Source organism: Mobula hypostoma, chromosome 4, assembly GCF_963921235.1.
Source record: "Mobula hypostoma chromosome 4, sMobHyp1.1, whole genome shotgun sequence".
NCBI classification, from domain to species: Eukaryota; Metazoa; Chordata; class Chondrichthyes; order Myliobatiformes; family Myliobatidae; genus Mobula; species Mobula hypostoma.
This window is the reverse complement of record NC_086100.1, coordinates 139,539,022-139,551,677: the sequence shown is the minus strand read 5'-3', so window position 1 is coordinate 139,551,677 and position 12,656 is coordinate 139,539,022. Positions and strand designations below refer to the sequence as shown.

Genomic DNA, 12,656 nt, shown 5'->3' with positions numbered 1-12,656 from the left:
GTGTGCCGATGTCATCTGGCCGGAGCAAGCCTAGTCTCTGCCGAAGCGAGTGCCAGTAATTCACCCTTCCTCACCGGAGTGACCCTGTCCAGTTACCTCGCAGAAGCGAGCCTGCAAAGTTTCCTCATCAAGGTGGGTCCGTAAGTTAACCCACCGGAGAGAATCAGGAGCCGCTGTCTATTGTTCCTGGGCCAAGTCTAGAGCTCACCACTACCCAAAGGTTCCAAGTGCCACGTACTGGCTCCGGCGGCATCCAAGTACCATGTCCAAGTCCTGGTTCCGGCGGCATCCAAGTATCAAGTCAAGTCCTTTCCCTGGGGGCATCCAAGTACTAAGTCAAGTCCTTTCCCTGGCAGCATCCAAGTACCAAGTCAAGTCCTTTCCCTGGCAGCATCCAAGTACCAAGTCAAGTCCTTTCCCTGGCAGCATCCAAGTACCAAGACAAGTCCTAGCCCTGGCAGCATCCGAGTACCAAGTCAAGTCCTGACTTGACAGCATCCGAGTATCAAGTCAAGTCCTTCCCTGGCAGCATCCAAGTACCAAGTCAAGTCCTTTCCCTGGCAGCATCCAAGTACCAAGTCAAGTCCTTTCCCTGGCAGCATCCAAGTACCAAGACAAGTCCTGGCCCTGGCAGCATCTGAGTACCAAGTCAAGTCCTGACCCTGACAGCATCCGAGTATCAAGTCAAGTCCTTCCCTGACAGCATCCGAGTACCAAGTCAAGTCCTGGCCCTGGCGGTCTGTGATTCCTGTCCTACCCCACTGTCTGAATCCCTTCTCTGCCCCTCTCGCCTCTAGCCCTCGTCTGTAGCCCTTGCCTGCACCTCGGTCTAGTTCTATCGCTGGAACTAGATAGGAACTGTGTTGTTCTTTGGTGTTTGTCTTGTCTTGTCCTCACCTCTGTGGGGTAAGTCAGGCCGTCTTGCTGTTGCTCCGCGGGGAGTCATGTCTTGTCTTGTCCTCGCCTCTGTGGGGTAAGTCTGGCCGTCTTGCTGTTGCCCCGCGGGGAGTCATGTCTTGTCTGGTCTTGTCCTCGCCTCCGTGGGATAAGTCTGGCCATCTTGCCGTTGCCCCGTAGGGAGTCATGAGTCCCGGCCCTATGTCCTGTACCCAAGGAAGGGTCCCGGTTCTCTGTTCTGTGTGTGAGTCCAGGCCCTATGTCCTGTACCCAAGGAGGGGTCCCGACTCTGTGTTCTGTGTATGTGTCCATGGTTCCATGTACCTGTTCTCCCGAGACCAAGGCTCTGTTTTCCATGTTCCTCCTCTCCCTAGCCCATATCATGTCCATGCCTGGTTCTGGGGTCTGAGCCCAAGGCAAGACCCAGGTATTGGGTCCTTGCCCAGTCTCGGGCTCGGAGTCCATACCCTAGCCTCTTCATGTCTCCTCTAGTTCTGGGAGCCGATTCCGAGTCCTAGCCCAGACCCTTGGTCCCAGCCTAGTCGTAGTCCTCAGTCCGCTGTTCCTACTCCTGCCTTGCTCTCCTGGTTTCGCGCGATAAACCATTAACCTCACAAGATGTATCTTGCATTTGGGTCCACCCTTGCTCCCAATGCCCCCGCCCTTGTGACAAGGTCAGATGATAGACCTACAACACATGTTTTTGGACACTGAATAAGCTTTGTTGTGCCCACAGAAAAAGTGGGTTTTTTGGAGGATCGATCAGGCGGATCGATCAGTGGCTCTTGCAGTGAGAAAAGGGAGTGACCGGTGGGGAGTTGTCCATGTGTTTCCAACCCTTGCCTGGGTTTATGATTCCACTACAGAAGAACGGTCCCATTTGTTGAAGTCACAGTCAGTGACTTTTAAAGGATTTCGGAGGACAACGGGAAGATCAACGGCATCAGCTCATCTGAAGACTGAAATCTCTCCCCCTCTCTCTCTCCATCACTACTCAACTCAATACCACGAACTGAACTGAACTTTACTCACTATCGTAAGACTATCTATTTACTCCTAGACTTGAAGCTTGGTTTTCCTATATATTCCACACTTACTTATATATAATCATTGCTAACCTGTTTGATTTATCTGCATTTATATTACTGTATTGCGTAGTTACTAATAAATATCATTAGTTAATAGCAATACCTGACTCCAAAGTGTTTTCCATTTCTGCTGGTTCGTTAACCTGTCACAGAGTACATGACACAGAGTGTAAAGTATTATATGATTATTGCATTACTTTAGGCTAATGGGAAATGGTCTTTTCTGTCATAAAGCTACACGGGTTGGTTCAATAATTTTTTGTTTAGCAAATTTTTCACATTTCTTTGTCAAATATGGTCCTATGCAATGCTGGACTGGATTGCTCCACAAATATTGGATGTACTGTATGTGCACAATACAAGAAAACAGGAGCAGGCCAGAGGGTGGAGAGTGTTTGTAATTCTCTTCTCCAAAGAACTATAGCAGCAGAGGAATTAAATATATATTGAAAGTGGAGACTGGCAGATATTTAAACTACAAGGGAGCCAAGAGGGTTAGGCAGAGAACAGGTAAGTTGTGCTTAGACCAAGCTTGCATCAACTATAATCTCATCAAACAGAAAGGAACTAATTGGCCTATTCCTGCTCCTGTTTCTTATGCTTGTATGTGCAGTTCAGACTGTGCTTCAGCACTTCATAGATATAGAATCACAGAACTCTGTGACACAAAAGTCCAATGTGTTTGCAGTTGTGTAAAAAGAACTATCTGACCTAAGGTCACATCACGGCTCTTGACCTGTGGTTTTTATAGCATGAAGCATGAAGTAATCCTCCAAGAATTTTGTAAATGCAGCAAGTGTTTCTAGCTCTACATTGCTGATTAGCCAATCAATCCCAGATCTTCAGCGCCATATAATAACAGAGGACCTATCATCAGCTTTATTCCTTCTACCAACTAACCAAATGTGTTCTCCTGGAGTAATTTTAATAGGAGCCTTGAAAAACCTGGGTCACACAACCATGGCAAATAGAAAAAGTAAAAAAAAATGACTATCCTTGGTCCTAAAGTTTATTTGTTCAGTAAAACTGTAGATTGACTGACACTAAACAGAGATTGAATTCTTACCTGGAAACTGGTTATGAACTGCCTTGTAAACATTGAAAAGTCCTTGGAGTTGATTAAAATAGGTGGGACAGTGACCATCATCAAAATCTGTCTGTAAAACACACAAGTAAATCAGTTGTTTGAACCTATATTTGCAGAGGTTCATTTTCATAAGTCATTCTTACGCATCATCCTTCTTGTGTATTAACACAAGAACCGGATGTAACAAATACTTCCCGATTGACCCAGATACTTGTTGGATTCACCCCAGCATGACAATCAAGATAATAATTCCACATTTCCCATAGATGTTGAATTTTCATTTATCCCACGCAAGACTGTTTCTCTGATGTTTTCCTTTGCTAGAGGAAACAGAAGAAGGGGACCTATCCTATGCTTTCCCTAGATACTGAGACAAAATATGTGATATCACAGCAGAGACGGGCTGATACAAAAAGTTGTGTCTAATCGGTTGTTTTAAAGTGTACAACCAGATATGGGAAGGAATCAGAGATATTTGTTTCATCTCCACAGTTTCCTTTGATAACATTTAGGATCATGGAATAAATAGTAGATCACATCTTTCAGCTGTCTTTTTGCTACTCTCCAAAAGGCTAGTGAGTATAGGCACCAACTAACGTATCACTCAGTAACACAGAATGTATTTTCTGAGCCATACTGATTTAGCCAAAATTAACCCAAATAAATTTGTGCAGTGCAGTACAATCAGTGAGCTGCTGCCACACTACTCCACTCAATCCTGCCTTCTAATAATGTCCGCGTGGAGATTGTGCACTCGACTGTGGGTGTGGGTTTTCTTTGAATGTCTGGTGTCCACCCATATCCCAAAGATAGGCAGGTAGGTAGGTATGCCACTGATGATCACTCAACCGCATAGGTGGCTTGTGCCATCCATGAGGAATTGAAGGGAATGTGGGAAGAAGAAATTATATTTCTGTAGGATCAGTGTAGCTGGGTGGTTGATGGTCAGTGCAGACTTAGTGGGCCAAATGGTAAGAAAATAGCTCATGTTTTGTCATTTGACTGTACAATGTGAAACTGAGAACTCCTCTGGAGAATACACATGCATCATTAACTTCATAAGTCCAGAAACTGATGACATGAACTCCTTGATCCTCAACACTCTTCTGCACCATTATCTTCAAAATCAGTGGTCTGATGAGGATTACCTTGTACACTATTTCCAGTCTATTGTTGCATATTATTGCCTGGAAACATAAAAAAAAAATTGGGAGAAGGTGTGGACCAGTCATTCCTGGCTGATTTTCTATTTCAATACCAAGTTTCTGCTCTCTCCACATATCCCTTGATGCTTTTTTTAAATCTAGAAACCTATTCACAGCCATGAAGTATCACTGAAATGGAGATGAGTTTGCAATTGTATATGAGCTGTGCTTACTGCTTAACAACCTCTCATGACCTAAAAATCTAAATGGAAATGCATGCATTGACATTTATCCAGATACAGTAAAGCTCAGATAATTTGCTGTCTGATGATTCAGGAATCCCAGTGGTTCATCATCTGGATTATCAGGTAATTTTTGCTGCACTCCCTTCCAATTTATTGCAGTCACTTTTCCTATCTTCCCTTCTATCAGGGCTCAGTTTCCTGCACTTCCTTTCAGTCACCAAAACCCCTGCTCCTACACTCCATTTCCACTCACTCTGCACTCCCCTCCACCTTACCACGTCCCCATTTTCCACAATCTCCTTAAAAATTACCAGTGTTTCTTGCACTCTTTTTAAATTTACCAGATTAACTCTGAAACGGATATGGACTTGGACTATAGGCTTTTTTTCAGTCTTACAGTTTTTTTTAATATTCTATGCTCTTTGCCTGATATTTCTCGTTTTTTATGTGCAGGAGGAGGGATTTGGGGGTTGGGACGTGTCTGTTCCGTTTTTGTTTGTGTTTTTGTGTGGGGAGGGGGAATTAGTGGTCAATGTGCCTGTTCAGTTTTTGTTAATTTTTTTGTGCAGGAGGGGGGACTTCGGGCTTGATGATCACGGTGCCTTTCTTTTCTTTCTTGGTTTCATGGCTACCCAGAGAATTTCAGAGCTGTATACTCTGATAATAAATGAAGCTTTGAACCTTTGCTAATGAACATAACAGTAAAAATATTGATATAACATCCAACTGTCTGGAAGATCTGCTCATCTGGCACCATCAAAGTCCCAATTATGCCAGATTATCAGAGTTTCATTGTTAATATTTCAAAAATAAAAATCCCTTTTTACTGAAGGTTTTTTTGTTATAGTTCAACTACTCCCTTATTCTCTGAGAAATGCTCTACTCTTTGCTAATTACTTAAAATGTGCATTCTTCTACAGGGTTTGACGTCTCGAGTCCTTCAGAGTAATTGATTGTTACACTGCTTATTGACATCACTGTTGTTGGATGCCAGAGATCCTCCGGAAATGACAATTCAAACCTCGCCACAGAGGTCATGAGATTTTCATTGATAGTTTTCTAACAGGTCCGCAGCAAGCACCCGCACTTTACTAAAAATCTAGACTAATAGATGAAAGCTGCTGCTTCTTAAGTTGCAAAGATGATGATTCCTCTCATCTCATCGATTCAGAATGAGCCAATGATAAAGGTGGGTAAATGTCAGCAGTCAGCAGACAGATAAAGTATTTTGAAACTGCAAAACCTGAATAAAGAATTTGATCAAATTAATGTTGATGTTGGGTGTAGGAAACTAGAGCCAGCACAACTGAGAAGAATATGGCACTGCAAGAGAAAAGACATATAATTAAATCTTTTTGGAAAATAAACAAGGAAAATATCTATGAAAGAAGCACTGAAATATAAAAAGATGGCATTGTGATTTCTGAAGCTTTCCTATGCTGTTGGATGACTTGCAATCAGATAAAAGTTCAATATAGAAATGACCCCATTATTTTCCACTTTCATTTTTATCTTGGCTAAAGTACTGTGAAACTGCAAAACCTGAATAGAGAATTTGACCAAATTAATGTGGATATTGGGTATTAGGACTTGAATTCTTTGCTTCCTGATTGAAAAATATTGAAGAACTGGGTCGGCAAAATTACACATTCAAATCAGCTATTATAACCTGCCCGTCACCAGAGTATTGCTTCAAAAGATTTGAGAGAATCCATTTCTGTTGCAAGACTGGTAAATAATTACTCCAGTACAATAAGTATTAATCAAAGTTTGCCTTAATATAAGTTTGCTTTAATATATAATATCCACCTGCCCCGCAACCCACCCACCATCCAGAGGTTCCTTTAGCCATCCAAATTTTTTATATTTTACCATTATAGATAATTATAATCCAAAGCAGACCTGAAATTTGCCTACAGTGAAATCAATTTGCCAGACTTTTGTCTGGGACACTTTGTGTGGAGCAATTTTCCATGTCTATTGTTTGGATGTTTTATATTTTAGCCCATGAATATTACAATTGATCCTTTTGTTTACATGAAGCTTTGTACTGTAATACTAACAGCAGCATTTGAAAATAAGTGCAGCAGTAAGCCACAGGCTCCTTGGGCCTACATCACCATTCAATATGACCATGGCTAACCTAAACCGGCCTCAACTCCTCTACTGAATTAGTTCCCTTTAACCCCAAGTTCCTGCATCTTTCAAGTATTTATATTCCTCCATCTGAACTATATCTAATGGTCTGACTTCTACCACCCTTGGGGGCAGAGAATTCCAGAGATTCACTACCCTTTCTGAAAAGAAATATCTACTAGTTCGGTTTTAAATGACCAGCTGTTTATGTTGCACTGACAAGCCCTTGTTTATGTCTCTCCCACTAGTGAAAATATTTAAACATCTACCCAGTCAAGGTCCTTTGAAATCTTACATGTTTGAATAAAGTCACTCCTCAATCTTTCAAACTCAAGGAAATACAAGCTCAAACTAGCTAGCCTATCTTGACAGGACAAAGTTTTTCATCTGGTCAAAATACTTCATCTAGGCAAATTCTTGATGATGACTCTCATTTTGAGCAAAATTAAACTTAAAAGAGTAAGGTTTTTGAAGGGAGAAGAGTAGAATTGGTGGAAGAAGCCATTTTCAAATGTTTATTCTTTCTTTTGTAGTGTAACAATGTCAAAGGACACTGTTTATTCAAAGTGGAAAGGTAGATTTACTCAACTCTACTCATCCAAATTCAGGCTTCTGCAACTTAAGATATCTGACGTGTGTCAATTTATTGTTTAGTTTTCACATCAGTTAAGGCAACACATCTAACAGTAGATCTTACCTGAATGCCCTGTGCAGTGGAGCACAAGGCCTTGAGGAAACATTCAGTATTGGCTGGAGACACATCCCCAAGGTCTACGTGCCTGTTCACCAATCTCCGTGGGACAGGCTGAACTTTCCAGGATTGGTCCTCTCGGATGTGTGATGTATGAGGCAAAAATTCAGGAAGTCCACCAAGACGATCCAAGCCCAGCTTTTTAACTATTCTCAGCTGAAATATCTGCAGGAAAGTATGCATTGGAATATGCAAATTATTTCATGCCATTCAATGGACTAACAAACAAATAGCCAAAAGGGAATGGAAGGGTGCTTTAACCACTGGATGTCAATGATTTAACAATGCCATCCATGGTGCCAAGGCTCCTCTGCTCCAATTAACAACCATTCTACATCTATTTCATCCGAATTTTAAACTTGGTCTTATTGATGCACCTGGTGGTTCTGACATGCATCACCAAGAGGCTGGTCATAGCACACATCAACTCCAGCCTCCCACAATGGATGCCATCTCCCTAGACCTACACGCATCCCTGGAGCACTTGGACAGTAAAGATACTTCTGTTACTACCGTCTGCTGACTACAGCTCCATCTTCAATACTATAATTCCAAGCAAGCTCACCTGCAACCTCATTGACCTGGGACTCAACACCTCCCTTTGCAACCGAATCCTCCTGACCAATAGACTGCAATCAGTAAGGATTGGTAGCAACACCTCCGTCAGGATTATCCTCAACAGTGGTGCTCAGTACTCAACCCCCTACTTCATTCTCGATTTACTCAGGACTGCATGGCCAGACTCTGCTCTAATTCCATCTACAAGTTTGCAGATGACATCACCATAGTGGAATGAATCTCAAATAATGATCAGTCACAGTACAGGAAGGAGACAGAATCTCGTGGCGTAGTGTCATGACAACAATCTTTCCCTCAATGTCAGCAAAACAAAAGATCTCATTAACTTCAGGAAAATGGTGGGGGGGTGGTGTTCACATACTGCTGTTTATATCAATGGTGCTGAGGCTGAGAGCTAAAAGTTCTAGGAATGATCATCACCAATAGTATGTCCTAGCTCAACCACGAAGAAGCCAAGAAAATGCACCAGTACCTCTACTTCCTCAGAAGATCAAAGAAATCCGGCATTTCCCCTATGACCCTCACCAAGTTTTATAGAGGCACTATAGAAAATTACTTATCTTGATGTACTGATGCAATGAAATGATCTGTATCGATGGCATGCTAAACAAAGCTTTTCACAGTACCCCAGTATATGTGACAATAATAAGCTACATTTACTGCTGCAATTTTCCCATCACCACAATAGATCTACAGTGAAGGCAATCTCACTGGCTCTCCACGCGGCCTTAGATCACCGAGTACAGCCTTTCTCAACCTTTCTGCCCTGGAAGAATCCTAGAAATAACTTCCAGGTTTCAGGGAAACTCTGTGTTAAAATTATTATACCTACAGCTCAAGGTACATTAGCGTGATCAGTAAATTGTAGATATAATAATCCAAAAATAATTATCAATGCTCTCTTGAGTAGAGAATGAATTTTTAGGCAACCAAAGAAGCTGCAGAGGGTTGTAAATTTAGTTGGCTCCATCTTGCCTACAAAGTACCCAGGACATCTTCAAGGAGCGGTGTCTCAGAAAGGCAGCGTCCATTATTAAGGACCCCTGTTCTCACTGTTACCATCAGGTAGGAGTTACAGAAGCCTGAAGGCACACACTCAGTGATTCAGGAACAGCTTCTTTCCCTCTGCCATCCAATTCCTAAATGGACATTGAACCCTTGGACACTACCTAACTTTTTAATATACAAAGTATATTATTTCTGTTTTTCGCACGATTTTTAAGCTATTCAATATATGTATACTGTAATTAATTTACTTATTTATTATTGTTATTTTATTTTTTCTTCTATATTATGTATTGCATGAACTGCTGCTGCTGTTAACAGATTTCACGTCACATGCCGGTGATAATAAACCTGATTCTGATTCTGATTCTGACCTGTCTCGAAAACAAAAACAGGTAGTTAAGCTTAGCTTACCTTTCTTGAAATTAATCCCTTTCTTTCCCTTTCATAAATTTTAAAAACTCGTAAGGCAAACATAATAGGTTTGTGTTAAATAACTGACTTAAGCCAAAATGGGATTTAATTTTTCTAAAAGTAGGCTCAGTAGATTTAATTTAAGGTTGTAAATTGATTTTAATTATTGCTATTTCTGACATGAAAATTTATTTAAGTATTGAATAGTAAAGTTACTACAAACCATAAGTCAAAGCAATATGAATAAAAATATAGCCTAAGACACAATTTCATACAAGACTTTGAAAAAACATCTTCTTGCTACGTGACATGATCAGGCTCAAATACAAGTCTAGAATGTGAAAACTCTGCTTGTTTTTTGCTGCACAAATACTCAATTCTAGGTTGAATTTGAGATAAGCACACACAGATATCACCTTCATTTGAAATGAGATGATATCTATCCTTGCTCTTGATACTTGTTAAACAAGAAAAAGCTTGCTCACATATGTAAGAAGTTGAAAACTGCAGCAAAATTTTCATTGCTTTCCTATGAATGGCAGGATACTCTTCTTTCACAGAAACCCAGAACTTGTCCAGGGGGCAGGTCAGTAAATCTCATCTTGAGTGTATGATCAGAGTGCAGCTCAAAGTTCTTCCTCTTCTCTCATGGTCAAGTTCTCAAGATGAGCAGAAGATTCAGAGAAAGGATCCCTCACCCAGTCATACACTTGTGTTGAAAGGGAGGAAAATGCTATTCAATTTTGTTCTGCAGTTCTTCCAAGTGGTTTTCAATAAGACTTAAGATTTTTTGATATCCTTCCTCATTCTCAAGCCCAAGAAGCAGTGGAAACATTTCAAGATTTCCTTTTGCAACATGATTTTCACAAAGATTCAGTTCCCTTTTAAATCCAAGAATCTTGTCACTTGAAGTCAAAACATTTTCTCCAGGGCCTTGCAGAGACTTGTTCAACTGGTTCATATGATGAAAAATGTCTGCTAAGTGGGCTAATTTCTGCAGCCATTCTTCATCTTCAAAGCACTCAGAAAAATCTGGCCTACTATTTTCTTGAAAGTATTCCTGCAATTCACTTTTCAACTCAGACACCCTGTTGAGAACTCTTCCTCTGCTAAGCCACCGGTTTTCCATATGTAGCAGGAGATGGGTGTGCTCTTTGTCCAGGTTATCACGCAGTTTTTAAAAAATTCTCGAGTGAACTGGTCTTTGCTTAATAAAGTTAACCATTTCTGTAGCATCATCCAGACTTTTTTCATTTCATCTCCAAGAGTTTTTGACATCAGCAACTCTCTGTGAACAAAGCAGTGCATTATGATAACATCAGGATTTTCTTTTTTGACAAGAGAAATGAAACTTCTCATGGAGCCAAACATTGATGGGGCACCATCAGTACAAATGGTGACACAGTTCCTCCAAGACAGACCTTTTGTTTCCCGATATGAAGACAAAACATTACATATTTTAATGTTTTCCAGACAAAACATTACATATATCTTGGCCTTTGCTTGTTTTGGACAGCTCTTTGCAACAGAAAAGTTTTCTTGAATTTCACCATCATTTACAAATCTTACAAATGCTGCAACATGACATTTATTGGCAAAATCTGTTGACTCATCAACCTGGGTAGAGAAGCTGTTGTTTTTCAGTTTATCACAAAAACCTCTTCAGCATCAATACTTATTTAAGAAAAGATGTGCTGACATTGGAGAGGGTTCAGAGAAGATTCACTAGAATGATTCTGGGAATGAGAGGGTTAACATATAAGGAATGTTTGTCCGCTCTTGGACTGTACTCCTTGGAGTTTAGAAGAATGAGGGGGGACTTCGTTGAAACATTTCAAATTTTGAAAGGCATGGACAGAGTGGATGTGGCAAAGTTGTTTCCCATGGTGGAAGAATCTAGTACAAGAGGGCATGACTTAAGAATTGAAGGGCGCACATTCAGAACGGTGATGCAAAGACAATTTTTTAGCCAGAGGGTGGTGAATCTGTGGAACTTGTTGCCACAGGCGGCAGTGGAGGTCAAGTCATTGGGTGAACTTAAGGCAGAGATTGATAGGTATCTGAGTAGCCAGGGAGCCATTGCTACATTTGTAAGTTGTTTGCCACAGACTAGGCACAATGGAATAGGACACCTTGGATCACCAGTCCATATAAAGCCCATTGCCAAAAATCACCACATTGGACTGACAGATATGTCTGAAAAACATGGGGATTAATAAAATACAAAACAAAATACCATAACAAATAACTAAATGAGAAAACCACAAAAATATGAAAACTTCATAATACAATTTGCTTCTAACCTACATAAATGTTTGCAACATTTCCAACAACAGCAAAGCAGCAGGCCAGCAGCTGAATTGCGGCGTGTAAAAATTCCTTCTTTAGAATGAAAATACAGTGCTCACCAAGTTATCAACAGCCTTCCCCATCTCACATCAAAAACTGAGAGTGGACTCAACCAAATAAACATGGTCCAACTGTGTATTGCCATACTGGGCCGAGAGCTCTCTAGTGAGATTGCTAATGGGGCTGCTTGGCCACTGTCCACTACTGGAAGCTTTAGCATTGTGCATCATGTGAAGTTCAAAAAACAATGCTATTTTTAAAATTACAATCTCTTGCAGAACCCCAGTTGAGAAACCCTGACCTAAACACTAGCAGTATGTACATCAGGCTGCTGTTAATTGACTAAGGATTCAACACAATCATACCCTTAGTTCTAACCAACAAGCTCCAAAACCTGGGCTTCTGTACTTCCCTTTGCAACTAGATCATTGACTTTCTCACCAAGGGACCACAGTCTGGGCAGATCAGAAATAAAATCTCCTTCTCGCTGACAATCAACACAGGCACACCTCAAAGATGGGTGCTTAGCCCAGTAATCTATTCTTTCCACACCCACGAATAAGTGGCTAGGCACAGCTCAAACACCATCTATAAATTTGCTGATGACAAAATTATTGTTGGCGGAATTCAGATGATGACGAAAAAGCATATATCAGGCACGATATATCAGCTGGTTGCGTCATATTGCAGTAACAACCTTGCACTCCATGTCCGTAAGAGCAAGGAATTGATTGCGGACTTCAGGAAGGGGAAGTCGAGGAGACACTTACTAGTGCTTATTGAGGGACCAGAAGCGGGAAGAGTGAGCGGTTTCAAATTCCTGGCTGTCAACATCTTTAAGGATCTATCCAGGGCCCAACATATTGACATAATTACAAAGAAGGCATGGCAGTGGCTGTATTTCATTAGGAGTTTGCGGAGAATTGCTATGTCACCAAAGACACTTCCAAATTTCTACCG

At 41.1% G+C, this 12,656-nt stretch overlaps 1 protein-coding gene across 2 annotated transcripts in view; it reads right to left on the bottom strand.

Annotated features, from left to right (window-relative positions):
* Positions 1 to 12,656, bottom strand: part of ugl (ureidoglycolate lyase) — a 71,490-nt gene that overhangs the window by 31,013 nt on the left and 27,821 nt on the right. For both annotated transcript variants that reach the window (XM_063046643.1, XM_063046642.1), the window contains exons 4-5: positions 7,296 to 7,514; positions 3,052 to 3,142 (exon numbers count right to left, since the gene is read on the bottom strand). In XM_063046643.1, coding sequence (XP_062902713.1) covers positions 3,052 to 3,142; positions 7,296 to 7,514 — 310 coding nt within the window. The remainder of the gene's footprint in view (positions 1 to 3,051; positions 3,143 to 7,295; positions 7,515 to 12,656) is intronic.